We start from the raw sequence: 21,197 nt of genomic DNA, 5'->3' as shown, positions 1-21,197 counted from the left end.
CTTGTGAGAAATAAAAATCTATTGTATTAAATCACTGAAATTTGGGGTTTTTGGTGACAGCAGTAAAGTCAGTGTTGGTTTTTTAAAAAACAGCCACAAATTCCTTGATGGTATTTTGAAAAGCAACATCTATGTCCCCTCTCCTAAAATTTGGACATGGCTTCAAACTCACTTACAATCAAAAGAATGTGAGAGAAATAATGCTGTTTCTTCTGGGGACTAGGTTAGAAAAACAACATGTAGTTTCTGCCTTGTTCACCACAACACTTGGTTTTAGAGCACTAGGCCTAAGCAGTCTGGTTGCTTTGCTGCCATACCGTGGGGGGAAGCCCAGGCCACATGAAGAGGCGACACATTGGACCTCTGCTAGCATTCACAGTCTTCATAGCTGAATTATCAGAAAAAATTTGTCCCTCTATGCTCCACTAAACACAAGACTCATTAACATAATAAAATGATTATTTTAAGACAGCATATTTTGGAGTGATTTATCACATAGTAATAGTAACCCAGTACTCACTCTGATAAAGAAATAGAATCATTTGCTTTTTAATCTGTGCACTTGAATTAAATTAGTTTAAAATGATAAATTACTTATTGGCTTGAAGACTTTGCTATTGATTCTCCTCTTTCCCTTTCTTAAAGCAATGGCTTTCAAACATTTTAAAAAAGAAACACAATGAGAAATACATTTTATAAACATGACCTAGTGTACGTATACATGCATACATATATAATTTAAAACTCCACAAAGTAATACTTAACCTTACCAAGTGCCATGCACCGCTTTTCCAAACTAGACAATTTCATTTTTTAAAAAGTGTAGTTGTCACCAGATTTCCTTGATTACAAATGGGACCTCCACCAATGGGACCCACACCATTCCTTTGAATAACACTGTACTAAACCATGATCATTCTTCAGAGCTTTATTCAAATCCAGCCAATAGCCCTTCACTGACCACTCAATTCTGAGTTCTTTTGAAATTCCTATAATTTATTAGCCATATTGTATTTTCTGTACTATGCATGCTTAACTTGATACTTAAGGTCCAACATTTTTGGCACCAGGGACCAGTTTGGTGGAAAATAATTTTCCCAAGAACGGGGGGTGGGGGTGGGTTCAGGATGATTCAAGTGCATTATACTTATTGCGTGCTTTATTTCTATTATTACATTAGCTCCAATTCAGATTATTAGGCCTTAGATCCTGGAGACCGAGGACCCCTGCCTAGAGCAACATCTGTCTTTTAACTCTCAATTGCTAAATTCACAGTATTCAATAAATACATTGCTCAAGATCTGGCCCATGTGTTTTAAAATCTCACAACTGTCAACATGCATTCCTTCCCTACAGATTTTCTTTGGGGTGGGGCAAGGAAAAATGGTTTAATAATCTATCCGCATACTACGCTTAATTTCAGATTGGAAAAGTGCACAAAGTAGTCCCAACTCTGCGTGTGTAGTTTTAAAGTAGACCTCATTATCAGATATAATTTTTCTAACAGCTTTCATTACTATACAGCATACGAACTACTTCTCTGGACACATCCATTAAAAAAAAAAAAGTAATAGAACAAAGTTCTCACTAAAATATTTTAGGGATTGGCAAATGGGAAAGTGTTCTGTAGGAATAGCATTTTTCACAGCACACTGCAACTACACCTTGATAGTATATTTCGAGAACCGCGTCTTCCTTCCGCGGTCCCGGCCAGTCTCAGGAGGGAGCTCAGCGCAGCGCTGGCGGGATGTGAGGCCAGGCCTCACGGAGCAGGGTCCTGGTTCTCCATCAATTCTCTCCGGAAAAGGGTAACACCACAACCGACAACTGGAAAAGCGGGGTCCCCTCCCTCACGGCGGTTCTCCCCGCCCGTTACCTTTGCCCGCGGAACCCGCGCTGAGCACGGGCCTAGCAACGGCCTTAGCAACGCCCGGGCTCCTCCCTCTGGTGTCTCCCGGAAAGCGCTCCGCCGCGGCCAGGCGGGACCAGGGCCGGGCGCGCACCTCGGCCTCCCGCGGAGCGGAAGACGCGTGGAGCTGTGCAAGGACTCGCGGGCTGTGCAGGTCTGAGTCCCACTCTGATTCCTCGTGCGGGTCTCACCGCTTCTGTGGGGACCGGGGTCTGGCCGCAGCCCGGCAGCTGCGGGAGTGGACGCTCCTTGGCCGCGCCCCGGCGGAGGTCTTGCTGGGTGTCGCTTGTGAGTGGGGCCCTGGTCCCTGTGCGGCCGCTAGTATATTTAAGATCTTGTGGGCCCTTTGGGGAAAGGGCGTCCAAATTTTTCCTCAAAAAAAGTTTTTGTTTTTGTTTTTTTGGTACCCCTAACAATTATTTTCAGTGCAGTCTGGCCCAAGGAAAGTCTGTTCAGGCAAAGTTAGTCCACTAGGTATCCTATTCTTTATTTTTTAGTGTTTGGAGTGATTTACGGGACACTGGTTATCTCACTGAAGGAGGAAATTAGTACAGGCATAGTGTGCCATGCAGTGTATTTAAAATATTAAGGTTATAAATAGGTAATAAGCAAAGAGGCTGCCCTTAAGTCTGAATTATTTCTTGGAAATGTAGGACAAGTCAGGAGGTTTATTAACACTGCGAGGTGCCAATTCCATGAAGCTGGATGATAAAAGCACTGCTTGATTCAGAACCACAATATTTAAAAATTGCTTCTCTCTAAACCCCAGTGTACCATGAAAAACTAAGGCAAGACAGTCTCTACCACAGGATGTGTGCTATGTGTGTGTGGGGGGGGAGTGGTGGTGAAGAGGGCACAGGCTGTTAACCTGTAGGAAAAAGGTGTTACCTTGAATTTTTAACAGTAGACCATTTGGACCTGTACATCTGACCAGGTTCTTAAAAATAGGAAAATAAAATTTAAGTGGGTTTTATTTGGTAGTTATGACCCAAAGTACAGGATAAGGAGTTTCTATAATGTTCCATTACTGTGTAGTGTGCTCAGTTGTGTCCCACTCTCTGTGACCCCATGGACTGTAGCCTGCCAGGTTCCTCTGTCCATGGGACTTTTCAGGCCAGAATACTGGAGTGGGTTGCTATTTTCTCCTCCAAGGGATCTTTCTGACCCAAGGATTGAACTCCTATCTCCTGCACAGGGATGGGGTGGGTGGGGGTGGGAGTTAACTTATTTGTAGCCAGGAGTCTTTTGCTTTGTTGTTTTGGAAAAACAAGGAAAAAATCTGCTAGGCTGCAGATTACAGGTAAAGATTGTCAGATACTTCAGTAGCAGTTGCATAGTGAATGCTTCTTTTTCATAATGGTTTTGATTTAGTTAACAAGTATTTGTTGAATTCCTCATTCTGGAATTGCAGAGTGAGGGATTCTACTCTTGGGGAGTTGACTACTACTAGGAAGGGTAGCTTAACTAAAAGGCAACTCCAAATTAAAATACATTTTTCCGTGTTAAATATCTGGAACTAGTAATAAGCAGATGAAAGCAAAGAGGTGAAGAGATTGCAATGGGCCATCTAGAATCCTAACTTTGAGACTAAAAATATAGGATTATGTGCAAGGTAGAATTGGTACAACTTGATTGAGTAATTAATTTGTGTGGTAAAGAGGGTAGAAAGAGAACAAAGTTAATTTGTTTTCAACCCAGGTTGCAAAATGACAGGTGCATATCTAGGTAAAAATATTTGTTAGTTCCTTAGGAACGAAGTCTTTTTATGTTCTCTCAGTAACCCCCACAACTCCACTTGTATTTCTCACACATATTTGATGTTAAGATGTATGCTTTGAAAGTTTTGAATCATTGTGTGTGCAATAAATGATTTGTACACATTAGACACAGGCTGTTGATTAGGTCAGGATGGATCCCTTGTTCATATGGTTTTAGAGACCTTTGGAGGGAGCGTCCCATGACTTAGAACTGCAGGCCTCTTCTGTAGCCACCTTATCTATATGTGAGAGTGTTTAGGTAAGGCAAGGCAGGGAGCCATAGACTTTTCCTTTGCACCGTCTCAAGATGTTTGTGTTGTTTGATTTTTGTAGAGAAAGGACTTCTTATATAAGGCTCTGCTAATTTGGGGCTTTCCTAATGGCTCAGCTGGTGAAAAACCTGCCTGCCAATGCAGGAGATGCAAGAGATGCCGGTTCGATCCTTGGATCAGGAAGATCTCCTAGAGAGAGTAATGGCAACCCACTAGAGTATTCTTGCTTGGGAAATCCTGTGGACAGAGGAGCCTGGCGGGCTACAGTCCATGGGGTTGCAAAAGAGTTGGACATGTCTGAATGACTAAACAACAAAAAAATTCATTTAGCTATATGGACGGACTGCCAAGTGGAATACATGGGGATTTTTCTGAGGCATCTCAGGAGGAGTGCGCTTTGAGGCTCCAGAAAAACTCACCAGTAGTTTTCCATTAAACGTCAAGCAACTACATTGGCTTTCATGACACCGTTGAGAACTGCATCGGTTCAGTTCAGTTCAGTCGCTCAGTCGTGTCCGACTCTTTGCGACCCCATGAATTGCAGCACGCCAGGCCTCCCTGTCCATCACCAACTCCCGGAGTTCACCCAGACTCGTGTCTGTCGAGTCAGTGATGCCATCCAGCCATCTCATCCTCTGTCGTCCCCTTCTCCTCCTGCCCCCAATCCCTCCCAGCATCAGAGTCTTTTCCAGTGAGTCAACTCTTCCCATGAGGTGGCCAGAGTACTGGAGTTTCAGCTTTAGCATCATTCCCTCCAAAGAAATCCCAGGGCTGATCTCCTTCAGAATGGACTGGTTGGGTCTTCTTGCAGTGGGAACTGCATAGTCCCCACTAATGCTGGGCCCTGTAGTGGCACAGGCAAATCCCTGCATAGCTACTGGAATGAATACCCAGGGAAGTGGAGTCAAATTGAATTACACTATTCCAATTGCTTTTTTAGGATGAGCCCATGATCTGGATAACTCAAGACTATTGCAGCCTAAAAATGTTTTTAAGAACCTCAGGTAGAACAAAGCCAAACCAAGAGGATTTAGGGACCAATTAGTTTCCTAAGTTCAGTGATGAGACCTCCACTGGCTTGTGAGAATTGACCTGTTGGCCAGAGAAGGATGTGTGGCTCTGATTTCTGTGGACTAATAGGATCTCTTCCTAGATTTTTAAGCCTTCTCCTGTTCTTCAAATGACTTTTTGATCTTAGCCAAGATTTCTTTACCTAGATTTGTAGATGGAGTCTAGAATCTAACCTGCAAACCATCTGAAATTGTGTGCAGAATACTGCATCTTTAAGTGCATTTACTAGAGAGAAGGTCAAAGACTCTCATGCAGTCTTAAAAGGATCTGAACCTCAAGAAAAGGTAACAGCTTAATATCCTGCACTCTCCCAGTCATTGAGGGCGTATTGACAAAGATAAAAGTCATTTTTAGGAAGGTGATTTGGAGTAGAGGTCACATAATGTTTTCCATTCGTGAGGCAAGAGGAAGGGATGGGCCAATCGTTTTTAAATATCACTTTGTCCTAGCAACCCAAAATGTAAACCCTTACCTAATCAGTACACATCAAAAATTTATTGTATTTTGGCTTTCCCCTTGGATAAATTTGGCAAGTTTATTTTACTTTTCCTTCAATGACCAACATCTTTTTTTCTTTGCCTTTCTTTATTTGCGTCCCAAGTTCCCTGGCATTTAGAGTCTCTAAAAAACTCCTGATGACTGATTAAATTAGTATCACTAACTTCTTGTTAGTAAATTATATTGTGTATTATGTTCCACTGGACTCTTTGTTCACTTTCGTTTTGGGAAACCACAAAAAGTTTCCTGTTTCTGTCACAGCATTTCTCCTCTCAGTGTTTGTACTTGAAGTGCCTGGAGTCTCATAGTTAAACACCACAATACCATAAGGCTTTAGGTTATGAGAATCATTTTACAGCTCTGGAATGCATATCAAATTAAGAGGGCCCCAGTCTCTTTTTCCCTCTAAGCATATTGTGCTTACAAAGTATTTGAATAACAGTTTTGGCAACCATCATCTTCCTTTGAATGAAATATTTAAGTGAGAAAGCCAGTTTACTATTTTATCTCTAGACCTGAAGACTGAATGGTGTATACTTTTGAAAGCAGTATGAATTCTTAGAATGGGTGAACACTGACATTACTCTGTAAAATTTTAATGTTTATAAGATTACACTTTAATCTTTATGTATATGCCTTTATATTTTTATAGGCATATGTTTCACCTTTTGAGATATTTAAAAAGTTATAATTGGTAGTGCATACCTCTCATTTTAATGGATGTTTATATTTTTATGTGTGTTTTAATTTATATTGGAGAGAATTGCATCTTTTAGAACATAAACAACTAAATTTTACTGATTTCACCTTGTATTTTTTCAAGGTTCAGACTGAGAATTGACGTCATGTCAGAGTGTGATTTGATGTCATATAATAACAAGTGAAAGTCAGAGCTTGCAGCATTGAATACATTGGTGGGTGATACTAACATAAAAACATTACATTCCTAATATAGAACAAAAGTACTGTTTGTGGAGCAAAAATAATCACTGAGAAGTAGATTGTTTGTACCTAAACTTTATATTTGAAATAATTTTTCTGGGAGACAAACTTCCTATTTTTATGGAGGGACTAGCTTTAAAGGGTCTAGCCTGGAGAATCCCAGGGACAGGGGAGCCTGGTGGGCTGCCGTCTGTGGGGTCACACAGAGTCAGACACGACTGAAGCAACTTAGCAGCAGCAGCAGCAGCTTTAAAGGGTAATTTTTTTTAGTTTATTGCTTTTTAATATTATATCTTAAAGCATGCTAATCTAGTGGTTTAAAAACTTATTAACATTTTTTAGTAAATACTAAAGTCAGCACACAGTTGTGAATTAAATGGAGTAGTTTTCTTTGTAGAAACGGTGAGTGAAATTTTATATGTTTTTTATTTTGCCCCCCACTTTTTTTTCTAGTGCATCTACAATATGTGTTTTAGAAATAAAAGTTAAACTTTGATTTGAATGAAAAATGTCTCTCAGTGCACCTGTATTTCTCAAAGAAAGGGAAGAAGATAATTCAAAATTTGTGGAAATACAGCAGTCACAAACTACATGCATAGCTGCAGAAGATCCTCTTCAAAACTTATGCTTAGCATCTCAAGAAGTTCTTAAAAAAGCTCAGCAAAATGGAAGATCAAAATGTCTCAAGTGTGGTGGTTCAAGAATGTTCTACTGCTATACATGTTACGTCCCAGTTGAAAATGTACCTGTTGAACAGATACCACATGTGAAGGTTGGTGAGAAATTTAATTGTTTGAAAGTAGGAGAATTGACTTTAAAAACACATGTGATATATCCCTACTCTAATATAACTGATAAGCTTGATAAATGGCATCATTATGAAAATTAATTAATAGGAGGTTTAATCCTGTAGCCCTGTAAACCTATTTTCCCCCCTTGTTTCTAGAAAAAGAGACATACATTGCTGAAACACTTGCGTATGAGATGAATAATGTTTTTAATGAAATCAGTTACTTTTTAAAATAAATGATTATAATTCATTTACAGCATAGAAAAAATGTGGTATAAACTTGAAAATTACAAGAGATAAGTTTACAGGCTGCATGAAGGAGCTTCAAAAACCACCTCAGGGCTTTGGACTGCCCTTGAAAGGAAAACACATTCTGGAGGAACTAGGATTGATATTTGCTTAGGCAGAATCGTGTTTAGCCTCATTCTATATATGGAGATGGGGCACATGTCAGTGACCAAAACTAAACTAAACTGAAATTGAAAAGACTAAGGCCTGCTCATTGGGCTGTGTTATAGTGATTTAACGCCAGATTTAAACAAGTTGATTTGAATTGATTGCTTACCTTATACTTTTTGTGGCCTATCAAGACTATTTTTATATAGATAAAAGGTCTGTAGACCATCATGTCTCTGTAATCAAAGACTTAGTTATGTATATGTTAACTTGTCTAACAGTGACTCAAACTTTAAGTTAAATGGTTTATGAAATTTGACTGCTGCCTGTTAGGACCTTAAAGAGACCAAATTCTATACATGGACTCATTAGAACTTGCCAATAAGAAAATAAGTCTAATGTGGTGATAAGGTTCATTTAAATTTCAGTTAAGAACAATACTTTGAAACACTCGTATTTTGTTACTTGAATTGCATTTTAGCCTACATGTTACCTTGGCAAGTCCATGGTCTGCTTAGGGGTCTAAAATGGAAAGTTTACTGGCCAAGAATAACTAAGTATAGAATGCAGTAAGCTTCATAGTTACCTCAGAAAAACTGAGAGCTTGAGCACAATAATTCTTCTAAAGTCCGCATTGTTGTTCAGTCACTAAGTCATGTTTGACTTTTTGCCACCCCAGGCTCCTCTGCCCTCTGCTATCTCCTGGACATGAATTTGCTCAAATTCATGTCCATTGAGTTGGTGATGCTATCTAACCTTCTTGTCCTCTGCCACCCTCTTCTCCTTTATCTCCCTTCTCCCATTATCCCCATCTTTCATATAAGAATGTTACATTTTGAAGTATAGTTTTGGAGGTATGAACAGAATCATTTCATCTTCTGCTTATATCATAGCCACATAAAGAAAATATCCCATTAAAAGTTTTATCTTAAGATATATTTTGTTCAAAATGATTGACAATCGGAATAATAAAAGTTAATGATAGAGGGCTAATATTTTTGTAGAAATTTAATAATTGAGTATTGTTTTTTAAATCCATGACCTAATTTCCACTATTTTAATGAAATGGCTGAAACACTATACCAAGAATTTGATCAATTCTAAATGGCCTACTGGATGGTGCAAAATTTTCTGAAGTGTTTTATTTTAATTACCATATATAAAATTTTGTGAGTTAGTACATATTAATTAAAAAATCTAAAAATTTTTCTAGTTTTGACTTTATTTTTACCAATGGCTCAGCATTTGCTTTTAGATAGCCTGCTTTGGAAGGGAAGATGACTACATAATGAGTAAGTACCTCCCAAGCTATAAATTTTACTCTAGGGATTAAATTCATTAATATATATCTTTTTAATGCAGAAGAAAAAATTTTTAATGTCATGACAAATTCATTAATTTTGTTAAAAGTCATGACAAATGTCTTATTTTCTTTTTTTAAGGTGAGAAAAGGTCATCAGATGAAAGCTTCATCTTTATTAAAGTACTAGAATTGAAAAGATTCTCTTTGGGAAGGTTGATAATCACATGGAAAAAGGCTAGAGTTTTCTGCTGATTGTATTTTGATAAATATGGGTAGGAAGTTTTGTGGTAAATCTCTCATAGGAAATGTAGTAGAGAACAGATTGATGGTCTTTAAATGTTTTGAAAACAAAACATCTCTACTTGAACTGAGTCTCGTCAGCTCTAGTAGTATTACTCTGTACCCTGTCATTGTTTGAGATATATCTTCTTTTAAAATGTGTGAATTAGAGCACAAACATACATATCTGTATTTCCTTGACTTGACCTGTGTCTAGGCTTTCAGAGTATAATTTTCAGGTTTACTCAGGGGAAACTAGATACCTGGACTGCCTCCCCAGAATACTTCTTGAGCACAGATATTACATGACTGTTTTACACTTGTGGATGTTAGTCCATGATATGCTAGTTTCATGATCTGTGAAATACATTAGTAACTTTCAGTCCTGCATTCTTGATTTAAATGATGTCCTTCAGAGATAGCCAACTGATCAGAAATGTTGGTCATTGCCTTTGGAATTTTCAGCTCTATTCATCAGCTGTATAAGAAAGTCGGTTTTATTAGTATTAGAATACTTTGTCATGATCTTCTTTTTTTCTTTTTTTTTTTTCTTCTTTCCTTCCTTCCCTGAACTAAGATAATGCTGAGCTGCTACTGAAAGACCCTGGGGAAGGGAAATATAGAGTAGCATCAGCTGGGATTGAGTTTCATGAGGAAAGTCTGATGTAGAGTTCAGCCAGAGGTAGACTGATGTAAAATCATTTGTGAACTGCCTACTTAAATGGTAAATTTTCTATCACTAGAAGTTGGTTTGATGTTTTGAAGCAGTTGCCTTCAAGTTATAAATGATAACTAGGCCTAAGTGAGAAGGTAGGAGACATCGGGTTTGAAACCCTGGATTGAAAACTAGGGATGTTTTCAATGTTATCTGGGATGTTTATGGCCCTTCTAGGATATATAGCTTCCTCTTGCCATAATTATTGAACAGTAAACTGTACAATTTGGGATCATCTAGTAGCATATAGAAACTGCCCCTTTAAAAAATAGTTCTGGAGTTAATGACACACACAACATGAATGAATCTCAGAATAATTATTCTAAGTGAAGGCAATCAAAAGAGAAGTGTTTATAATTTATAATTTCATTTATACAAAATTCTGGAAAATGCCAAATAACCTATAGTAATAGATCAGTAGTTGCCTAGGACTATGGGTGGGAATTGATGAGGTAAGGGGAAGGAGGAAGACGCAAGAAGACTTTTGGGGATGATGGATATGTTCATTAGCTTCATTGTGGTGATGAAGTCAAAGGGGTAGCATATGTTAAAACTCATTTGATTGTACACTTCAAATATGTGCAGTTTATTGTTTCAATCCTATCTCTTTAATAAATCTGTTCCAAAAAAGTAAGATAGTTTTGTACTCCAGGGTAAAATAGCTGTTGCCCCAGAGTAAATACCTAGAATGTTGCCTTTTAGTATGGGCTGGGAGCTGGAACAGTACTTACCATAACAAATAAATCATTTGAACTCTACAGTGAAAAATCTGTCCTAGAGAGAGAATATCTTATATGATGGGAGAGATATGACTTGGCTTCTGTTTTCATAGTCATGGCTGAAGGCAGGATTCATACAAGCATTATACAGAAAACTAAACCAAACAAGTCAGCAAAATAATAGAAAAATCTAACTCAAGATATTTGCAAGAATATTATTTTTGCAAACAGATAGGACATAATTCATAGTAATTAAATAATGAAACTAAGGAAAATAGGCAAAATGATTTTGAAAAGTTATTTTTTATATAGAATATACGTCCTGGAACCATTCTGTTAACTCTTCTTCCAATTAATAATTAATTTCACATGCTGAGAATCATGATGTTAACATTAAAAGATAATACCTTTGACCTCAAAAGATGTTTTGAGGAACAAAATTTTAACTTGAATTTTAGATCTAAAACTTTTGCCTGAACTTGTATTTCTTTTTAATATATTATAAAATGAACAGACCTGAAAGTTTATAGGAATTATAAAAAATGTTCTTGACACAGATACTTGAATGCCAGGAATAGGACTCAGTCCAGTGTGACAAATGAGTATGACATTGGAACATTGCTATGAGTCTGTTAAATGGGTTGAAAATAGTTCTAGTACATGATTAACAGTATTGAGAAATAAATTTGTGTTTGCTTTATGACTCTTAATAGTCTTAGTATTCTGTTCTAAAAAAGTATGACTTTCAAACTATAGGTGTATTTATAGGAACTTAGTGTGAGCTTGCTATTTAAGCTTTAAAGACCATTTTTATTAACATAAAAATTAGAATTTTCTATTTGTTTTGTTCATTTTTCTTTTTTCTCTAAATTTTAGCTACCATTGAAGATTGACATCATTAAACATCCGAATGAAACAGATGGCAAAAGCACTGCTGTACATGCAAAACTCTTAGCACCTGAATTTGTAAATATTTATACATATCCATGTATTCCAGAATATGAAGAAAAGGATCATGAAGTAGGCAGCTTATTTTTTTTAACAGCTTTTCACATTGAATCTAAATATGAATTTTAAACTCCATTGCCTTTCTAAACTTACTTGAACATAATTTAACATTTAATGGTCTTGGGTTAACCTTCTGTAGCACTTAACAACATAGTTTACTTCATCAGTATCTTAAAAGATCAAATGATCCTAGATGTTAGGCTTTTTTGAGTCTCTCTTTCCACTTTTACTAGTTATTTCTTCCAGTTTTTACTCTTTGCTAGTATTGCTAGGCCGGCTTTTACTTTTCTCCTTTCTCCATTCTTGTTCATATACTACTACACATAAAAAGGCTAATTTGATACAAACTGAGAAACTAGATTACGAATGTTGAAATTTCTCCAGAAGAAAAAAAGAAAGACTAAGCTAGAAGGATTTTTAGGAATCCTTTCTAAATTAAAATCTTTAGTACATGGCTTTTGTGATATTTATTTTGGCTACTCAGAGGCCTTCCTTGCTCATTTCAGGATTCTTAATGGATTTTCACCTAGTTGAAATGGTCACATTGGTGACAACAGGTCCTTACAGCTGGTCTTGTTGAAAAGTGATGTTTCTATAGATCTCAAAAAACTAGGCCTTGAATACTTCTGGAAGAAACACATAAACTCTTTTAGGTCTCTTGGGAGAACATTTGTTGGTATGGTAAATCTAGAAACAAAATAAAAAATCAGTGCATTAGTTTGTTTAAGAAAGAACTATCAATATATTTGTAATTTTTGGTTGAATTTATATAGAAAGTTGTGTTTGTAAATAATATCTGAGTTTGGGATCTAGGAGTATATTTGTATTTCCTTCTTTGATCAGCTAGATATCATGTCAGTTACATAGAACATAGTGCTAGCTAATATAAAAAGACATGATGTGCTTATAATCTAAGATAACTAAGAAGCCCTGAACTTTGGCTTGTTGGGTATCGGGGAAAGGTACATGTGCATTGTAAGTGTCTGAAAAACGTTTATAACGTTGAAGTTTATAAATTTAAGATTTTAAATTTTCATATTTATTTTTCATATTAAAAATGATAATCTCCGCTCAAAAATCTTTGGAAATAGGGAAAAATATGGAGGATAAATACCCATGATTCTATCAACATTTGTTCATTTAACAAATATTGGCTGGGTGCCTGCTTTGTGTTAGGAGTTGTTCATACCTTGGAGGTTCTACAGTATATAAGGTCTCAGTAAAAACATGCTGAAAGAAAGGAAGTACCATAATTCACTGAGTAGTTCTTTGACAGTTAGGTTTTTTTGTTTTTAAGTTTTCACTGTAATAAATATACTTTAACATATATTCTGGGTATTGTGAGTATGTGTATATTTAGAATTATTCAGATAAATTCCCATAATTGAAATCTCATTTGACTAGAGAGTATGAACATTTCAAGACTCTTGACTTATATTGCCAAATGGCTTTCACAGAGTTATGTTATTTAAACTTGACATCAGTAATGGCTTTAAAGGCTTATTATACTGTTTCCTCACCAGCATTGGCTCTATCATTTGTTTTCTCTTTGCTTCTTATATAGGTGAAGGTGTTATTTAATTATCAAGCACTTTTCAGTGGTTCTTTTACAAAGTACCCCATACTTTGCCTTTTATCTTATAAAACATTATAGAGTTTAGTTTTGTTATGTAAGATACGATTAAACATGTTTCTATCAATAAGTGAATAACTTATTTTAAAGTACAGAAGTATTTCTTGGTAGTATATTATGATTACAGGTGACTAGGGAAGAACCAAAAACTTTACCATATATGTATTAAAGAGGCAGACATACTAAAACCTAATGCTTTTTTCTCAGATACTCAACATAGTTTTTCCTCTTGAAGTTTCAAGTCTGAATTTATTAATTTTGAAGATCATAGCACACTACTAACATAAGCTTCTTTGCTTTAGGTTGCACTTGTATTTCCTGGACCTAAGTCTGTTTCAGTAAAAGATATTTCTTTTCATCTGCAAAAAAAGAGTCAAAATAGCGTTAGAGGCAAAAATGATGACCTTGATAACCCATCCATTAAACGCAAGAAAACTGAAGAACGGGATTTGAATGACAGCAAATGCAAAGACACAACACTGAAAAAAATTGTATTCATAGATAGCACCTGGAACCAAACAAACAAAATATTCACTGATGAGAGGCTTCAAGGTAAATAAGAATAAAAATGTTGCATTTATTTTTTTGACTTTTCCTTCCCCCAACTTTCAAAAACTTCAGACCTACTGATGCATTCAGGAAGAGTTGCGTTGCCACCTTCGCTTTATTCTTCCTTCTCTGTTATATGTATCTGTGTGTACTTAGATATGTATATTTTTGGCTGAACCATCTGAAAGTAAGTTGCAGGCTTTACAGCACATCACCCTTAAATATCTAAGTGTACATCCTTAAAGAAGAATGGCGTAATTGCTATACCATTATCACTATAAGAAAGTTAGCAAAAGTTCTATAATCTTTAGTCCAAATTTACATTTCCCTAGTTGACCCAAAAATATTTGTTGTAGCCTTTTTCCTCTGATACAGCATGTAAACTTAGATTCCATTTGGTTATTATGTCTCTTTTAGTCTCTTTTAATGTAGAACAGCCCCCTGTTTTTGTGTTTTATGACTTGGGCTTGTGTGAAGTGGACAGGTCAGTTGTCTGCTGGTTTTAATATTAGATTGAGTTTAAATATTTTTGTAAGGATACTTCAAATAAGGATAAATCCATGGTTGTCTACAAAAATTCTACTTTATATATATTGTTTTGATATAATTAATAATAGCATTCCCTTTCAGAAATGAAGCTGTTTAGGTGATTAGTTACCCTATTCATAGCTTAAGTTGTATGCATCAAATAAGAGGACATAGTGTACCTTTTTCCATTACTGCTGATAACATTAATTCCTTGATTAAAGTGGTGATTGCCAGATCTCTCCATTATAAAGTTTATTTTCTTTGTTGAAATTACTAGTAATCTATGGGGTAATACTTTTAAGACACTGAACTATTTCCCAACTGCTTTTTACAAAGTGGTTTTAGTATTTATTGATGTGTGTGTGCGTGTGTGTGTGTGTGTGTGTGTGTGTTAGCTGCTCAGTTGTGTCCGACTCTTGTGACCCCATGGACTGTGGCCCACCAGGCTCCTCTGTCCATGGAATTCTCCAGGCAAGAATACTGGAGTGGGTAGCCATACCCTTCTCCAGGGGGTCTTCCTGACCCAGGGTTTGAACCTGGTCTCTTGCATTGCAGACAGACTATTGCCTAAATCAGTAATTACATTAAGGATTACAAAATGTTGAAATTTTAATGTTATTATTTCTTCTACATTTGTTTGCTGGCATTCTTCTGTAAAGATGAGCTTTTCTTTTTTTTCTCTCCTTTTTCCTCACTCTCCCACCACCTCTTTTTGGGATTATTGTGGTCTACGGATTTCCTTTTCATTCAATATATTATAATCTGTAATGATTGTATTCTTTTGATGCCCAAATTGTCTAAAATTTTGCCATTGGGAACATTTCAGGTCCTTTGTGGCATGGCCTCTTTAATCTTTCTGGTACAACAAGCTGTTCCAAGTTCACTTGTACTTTTTTCCTGCCCCAGACCTAGAATTAATTGTTTGAAGAAACTGTGGTTCTTTTAATGGGGAATGTTACTAGAAACCAAGATCTGGTGCATTTATTACTGCTTGTATATCATTGCTTTAGTGGACAGAGCCAAGAAAAATAAATAGCTATGTATTGAGTTCACATGAATAGTTCCAATTCAGATTTAACATTTCTTTCTTTTGTTTTGTTTGTATATTTTTCTTTAGAATGAAAAGCTTAGTTTCTAATAATTAATGGTTTAAAGAGTTGCTTTCCTTGCCCAAGTAACACAACTAGTAATATGAAGACTATTACCTGTCTTGTTCGCGTGTTCCTTACTCAGTTCTTTAGGCTTTTTCAGTAGTTTTTCTAAAAGCTTTGGGTTTATTTCTGGCTCTTTGGTGGTTTTATTTGTATACCGTGTATGATTAGAGAGCAAGAGAGTTACCCAGCTGGTTTTAAGCAGTTTCCAAATCAGTTTCAAACTGGAAGAGCTTCACCCAGGCTGTTATTCAAGATGTGCGCCGTGTAGAAAAGAAAGTGTAAAGAAAGTGTATGTGCTTCTTGGAATCTTATGTTAATTAGTCTCAAGCTTAAGTGAATGACAATACTAGATTGAACTCGCTTAAGTTATATAGTTTATACCCCTTGAAAACATACATGTTAGTAAGATTTTTGTCATTCTGCTTCTCTGTGATTGGGTGTATGTGTGTGAGAAAGATAGGCAGAGAGAGACAAAGAAATGGTATGTTTGTGTTGTGTGTTTCTGTATTTGGGAAGGGTGTGTGTATGGAGAGTGACTGCAAAAAGATGACAGAATAAGATTTGTAATCTTATTGCTAATGTTTGATTGATGAAACCCTAAAACCCTGCTCTTTGGAGTACTGCCTGCCATATTCCCTTGAATAGTTACAGTTGCACATGACCTAGTTTGAAGATTTTTTCCTGAGCCATTTTTCTTTAAAATACCTTATATGGTAATGGAAAGGATCAAATGAAGAACATAAGTGGTATTAACACTTGAAAAAAAATATAAAGGGGATTATTGAGGTACAGTTTAAATCTGTTAAGCCTTTGTGCTTAAGGCTTCAAATCACATTTGTACAGAAGTTTTCTGTTATTCTCAGATCACATAGAAAGTATCATATATTTCAGTTCTGTGCTACATCAGAATTTTAAATGGATTTCTTAATTCCTTCAAAATCATGAAATAAACAGATTTCTAGAGTCAGTTTTTTCTGCATGTCCTACTTCAACCCCTGTCCCTCTGACTCCTCATCGCACCACAGGAACTGTTTAGGGCTTAGCATATTTATTCTCTCTATATGTGTGTGAAATACAAGTTTCCAGATAAGCCAAGTTCCTTCCATAAGAAACAACCCTTGTTTGTTATAAATCATTGCCATTAGATTTTAAAACGTTTTTTCATTTGATGGGATTAAGCTGAACAAACCAACTCTAAGTTTCTATTCAAGCCCTCAAATGTACTGCATTAGGATGTTTCTGTTTCTCTTGTTATGAATGCTGAGATTAAGAATCCTCTTAACAATGTAACATACTCTTTTGCCAAACTTTACAGAGTAATAGTATGAATGTTTTACTGCTCTCAAAACAAAACATTGGAAGTTTGAGTGCCTAATTTAATCATGAAATGTAAGCCTGCAAGTGAAGAGTGGCATAATGTCCTTGAAGATTCGTCATTGAAAGGCTTAGGGGAATGCACTGGGGAAGGATGGTGTCTTTTTGTTGGGGAAGGAGTCCAAATTACTAAAACTAGCATTCATCTCACTGTAATAACTGGTGCTGGGAAAACTGAACAGCTGCATGTAAAAGAATGAAATTAAAATATTCTCTAATACCATATACAATAATAAACTCAAAATGGATTAAAGACATAAATGTAAGACAGATACTAGAAAATTCCTAGAGGAAAACATACGTGGTACACATATACAAACATACACACAATAGAATTCTACTCAGCCATTAAAAAAGAATGAAATCTTGCCATTTGCAGTAACATGGACGGACTTGGAGGGCATTATGCTAAGTGAAACAATGGAAAGACAAATATTGTATGATATCAGTTATATGTGAAATCTAAAAAAATACAAGGATATAATAAAAGAGAAGCAGACTCATGGATGTAAAGACCAAACTGTTGGATACCAGTGAAGGAGGGGCAATATAGGGGTAGGGAAGTTAAAGGGACAAACTATAAAGTAAGCTATAAAGATGTATTGTACAGCACAGGGAATACAGCAAATATTTTATAATAACTATAAATGGGGTGTAACCTTTAAAAATTGTTAATCGCTGTGTTGTACACTTGTAACTTACATAATGTACAACATACTTTCAATTAAAGATTTGCTTTTTTTAGATTATTAGTTTTGCTTTTTTTTTTTTTGACTTGTTTTCTCAGGACTCAAATTTTAAACTCACCATTTTGTTTCTAAGATTGTAGCTATAGTTTACTCATTTTCACTGCTGTGTAATGTATGATTGTGTGAATATACTGAGGTTTATTCAGTCTTCTGTTGATGAAACAATGTAGTTATTTCTGGTTTTTGCTACAGCACTACTGTGTGCTACTATTACACGCAGTGCTACTATGAACATTCTTGCACATGTGCAAGCTTCCTCTAGGAAGCATACCTAGAACTGGAATTGCTGTTTTGTTACATATAAGAATGTTCAGCCTTACAGGACGATGCCAGCTATTTTCCAAAGTGTGGGTGTACAGGTTTATTCTCCCATCATTAATGTGCAAGATTTCCTATCAGTTCATAATGCCTCCTACCATTGTGTCATCAAATGTTTGATGCTTGCCAATAGAGTAGGTATAATATGGTATCTGGTTGTAGTCATAATTTACTTTTCATTAATGACTAATTGGGTTGAGCATCATTTTGTTTCCTTATTTGGCCATACATGTCCTGTTCTGTGAAATATCTATGTCCATTTTTCTAGTGTTTTGTTTTTCTTATTGATTTGTAGGAATTCTTTATATATTCTAGAATATAGATAATTATGTTTTTAAATATCTTCATGCAGTCTCTGACTCATCTTCTAAATTTCTTTATGGTATCTTTTGAAGAACTGAAATTCTTAGTGTGGAATTTATCCATCTTTCATGTTTAGCACTTTTGTTCCTTTTAAAAATCTCTCTACCCCAATATATTTCACCATGACAAGACTGTGATCCAAAAGATGCTTGCTTCTTGAAAGGAAAGCTATGATAAACCTAGACAGCATATTAAAAAGCAGAGGCATCACTTTGCCAACAAAGGTTCATATAGTCAAAGCTATGATTTTTCTAGTAGTCATGTTCGGATGTGAGAGTTGAACCATAAAGAAGACTGAGTGCCAAAGAATTGATGCTTTTGAATTGTGGTACTGGAGAAGACTTTTGAGATTCCCTTGGACTGCAAGGAGATCAAACCAGTCAATCCTAATAAAAATCCTAATAATAAAGGAAGTCAGTCCTGAATATGCATTGGAATGACTGATGCTGAAGCTGAAGTTCCAATACCTTGGCCACCTGATGCAAAGAGCCAACTTATTGGAAAGGACTCTGATGCTGGGAAAGATTGAGGACAAAAGGAGAAGGGGGCAGCAGAGGATGAGGTGATTGGATGGCATTATCAACTCAATGGACATGAATTTGAGCAAACCCCATGAGACAGTGAATGACAGAGAACTTTGGCATGCTGCAGTCCATTGGGTCACAAAGAGTAAGACACAACTTAGCAACTGAACAACAACAGATGTCAATTGTATTTTTCCCTTTTCAATTATTATGCATGGAATTAATTTATTGTTTTTGTAGTATTGTGTTAATAACTAAGACCTTGAGTGCAGTGTTGAATGGAAGCCTTGTGATGTCATTCCTATTGTGTTACATTCTGATGATCATTGTCTTTTAAATGGCAGGTGTAGTCAGTTTATATTTGTTGTGAGTATTGATTTTTTAAAAGCAAATTTTATTGTGAGTCTGAGTGCTGGTCTAAGGTGCTAAAAGCCTTCTGAGTTTGTATGTTGATGTCTGAGTTGTAAGAGATGAGAGTGAAAGTGAAAGTGGCTCAGTCATGTCTGACTCTTTGTGATCTCATGGACTGTACAATTCATGGAATTCTCCAGGCCAGAATACTGGTGTAGAGCCTTTCCGTTCTCCAGTGGATCTTCCTAACCCAGGGATCCAACCCAGGTCTTCCACATGGCAGGCAGGTTCTTTACCAGCTGAGCCACAAGGGAAGCCCAAAAGATGAGAGTACTATTGTAAGATTTCATGAGTCATTTCCTCTTTATATATTTAGGAGCACAGCATTAGCTGACTGTGTCCCCAAGGCTCTGAAACACAGATGTGACAGCTAATGAAACAGCTCTAGGTACTCCGTACATGAAGAGAGAGCCAAAAAGTGATCATCCAATAGCTTTAACAGTATTAAGAACCGTTAACCTGCCTATCTGGTCTCAGTGAGTTTCAGAATGAATGATGTCTTAAAAATGTCAATTTATCAAGGAAACTCTTCTGAAAATTGGTGAACTTAGTCCTGTCACAGGTTAAAGTGAAAAAAAGACATTGGTAAATAGATGACAGAAATGACCATCTAAATGTTGACCACTTGTAACCCATTGCTGTAAGGTCTGAGACTTATAGATAACTGTCATGGATAATATTTCATCCTGTGTTTTGTATTGCTTCCATATATATCTTAATACATTTGAGAAAATACCATTTGGAATTGGTATTGAAGAAGTTAAAAAAAAATTCCTTAAAGTAATTAAGGGAAGTCATTATTGTACCACACCCTGTGGTTAACAAGAAATACCTATATTTTTCTTATTTGTTTTTGGCAGGGTTGCTACAAGTTGAGTTGAAAACAAGAAAAACTTGCTTTTGGCGCCATCAAAAAGGAAAGCCAGATACCTTCCTTTCCACAATTGAAGCTATTTACTACTTTTTGGTAGACTATCATACTGATATATTAAAAGAGAAATACAAAGGACAATATGATAATCTTTTATTTTTCTACTCTTTTATGCACCAGTTGATAAAGAATGCCAAGTGCCCTGGAGACAAGGAAACAAGAAAACTTACCCATTAGTTTTTTCAAAAAAGTTTCTTATGTAATTTTATTTTGCTAAAATCAATAAAATTATAATTGTGCTTTGTTTATTCCTAGGAAATATTCATGTGTAATGTCTGTAAGACCACTCGAAAAACTAAGGTTTTATCTATTTTCATATTTTTTAAAATGAAGATATTTCTAAGGGAATTTTCAGAGAGAGTGTTGACCAAAAAATTTATTTCAAAAGTTAAATGCTCAAGTTTGGCAGGTCTCAATTTTATTACTATATTTTAATATAGTAATGTGTTATTTTATATCTGTGATTAGATGTAATTAGATATTTCTTTAGAGATCTTCATATCTTTCTACCTATACTCACAGAATCTCCTAAAGTAATTTGTTCAAGGTTGATGGCAAACCTGGGCAGAACTAGAATTGTAGCTCCAGTCCATAGGGCTGTTTCTTTAAGTCCACGTTGCCTGTGATGGACTTTTTTTTTTTTTCTTTAATCTGCATCTTTTTTAGGGAGGAATTGTGAATAATCACGTCCTGTCTTAGGGATGGACATATGACCCAGGTTAGCAAGCAAAATGCCTAGTGATTGGTCTAGGATAAGCACGTTTCCTTTTTGATAAGTAATATGAATGTTCAAGGAGGTAGGTTATTTTTCTTAAAGCACTATGGTTCACTGGTTAAAAGCACAGCCTCTAGAGCTAGACTACAGGGCTAGACTATCTAAATCTAAATCTCAGTTTTCATTTTCCACCTACCAGTCACTTGTCGGTTTCTTGATTACTGAAGAGACCAGTAATACGGTAGGTATTTTAGGATGATGTTGAGGTTTAGCTGAGTGAATGTATCTC

At 36.0% G+C, this 21,197-nt stretch overlaps 2 protein-coding genes across 11 annotated transcripts in view; one reads left to right on the top strand and one right to left on the bottom strand.

The window, feature by feature from the left end:
* The window catches only part of FAM227B (family with sequence similarity 227 member B), a 213,772-nt gene extending 211,649 nt beyond the window's left edge, over window positions 1-2,123 (bottom strand). For 2 of the 4 annotated variants that reach the window (XM_069596547.1, XM_069596549.1), the window contains exon 1: window positions 1,877-2,123. The gene's annotated coding sequence lies outside the window, so the exon portion shown is untranslated. Of the gene's footprint in view, window positions 1-1,664 lie in introns of all 4 variants that reach the window. The other 2 variants (XM_069596548.1, XM_069596550.1) reach the window with 2 other exon arrangements.
* On the top strand, window positions 1,709-20,452 carry DTWD1 (DTW domain containing 1). 7 transcript variants are annotated; one of them, XM_069596595.1, is made up of 7 exons: window positions 1,709-2,063; window positions 5,156-5,293; window positions 6,331-6,421; window positions 6,903-7,221; window positions 11,528-11,671; window positions 13,595-13,844; window positions 20,123-20,452. In XM_069596595.1, the coding sequence occupies exons 4-7, from the start codon at window positions 6,958-6,960 to the stop codon at window positions 20,368-20,370; spliced, it is 906 nt and encodes a 301-aa protein (XP_069452696.1). In that variant the 5' UTR covers window positions 1,709-2,063; window positions 5,156-5,293; window positions 6,331-6,421; window positions 6,903-6,957; the 3' UTR covers window positions 20,371-20,452. The 7 variants fall into 7 exon arrangements, with proteins under 7 accessions (XP_069452696.1, XP_069452693.1, XP_069452694.1 ...); XM_069596593.1 differs by lacking the exon at window positions 5,156-5,293 and having other exon boundaries at window positions 1,712-2,063; XM_069596596.1 differs by lacking the exon at window positions 5,156-5,293 and having other exon boundaries at window positions 1,966-2,063; window positions 6,337-6,421.
* Window positions 20,453-21,197: the final 745 nt, after the last annotated feature.

The sequence above is a fragment of the Ovis canadensis genome, chromosome 7 (genome assembly GCF_042477335.2).
Source record: "Ovis canadensis isolate MfBH-ARS-UI-01 breed Bighorn chromosome 7, ARS-UI_OviCan_v2, whole genome shotgun sequence".
Taxonomy (NCBI): domain Eukaryota; kingdom Metazoa; phylum Chordata; class Mammalia; order Artiodactyla; family Bovidae; genus Ovis; species Ovis canadensis.
Note: the sequence above shows the minus strand (reverse complement) of the source record. Positions and strands in the feature narration are given on the sequence as shown.

Bases quoted from the DNA above. Each gene is read 5' to 3' on its own strand.
- DTWD1 (XM_069596592.1), top strand. From the start codon at position 6,958: ATGTCTCTCAGTGCACCTGTATTTCTCAAAGAAAGGGAAGAAGATAAT. The intron at 7,222-11,527 runs GTTGGTGAGAAA...TCTAAATTTTAG, and splicing joins AACAGATACCACATGTGAAG to CTACCATTGAAGATTGACAT. The intron at 11,672-13,594 runs GTAGGCAGCTTA...TCTTTGCTTTAG, and splicing joins ATGAAGAAAAGGATCATGAA to GTTGCACTTGTATTTCCTGG.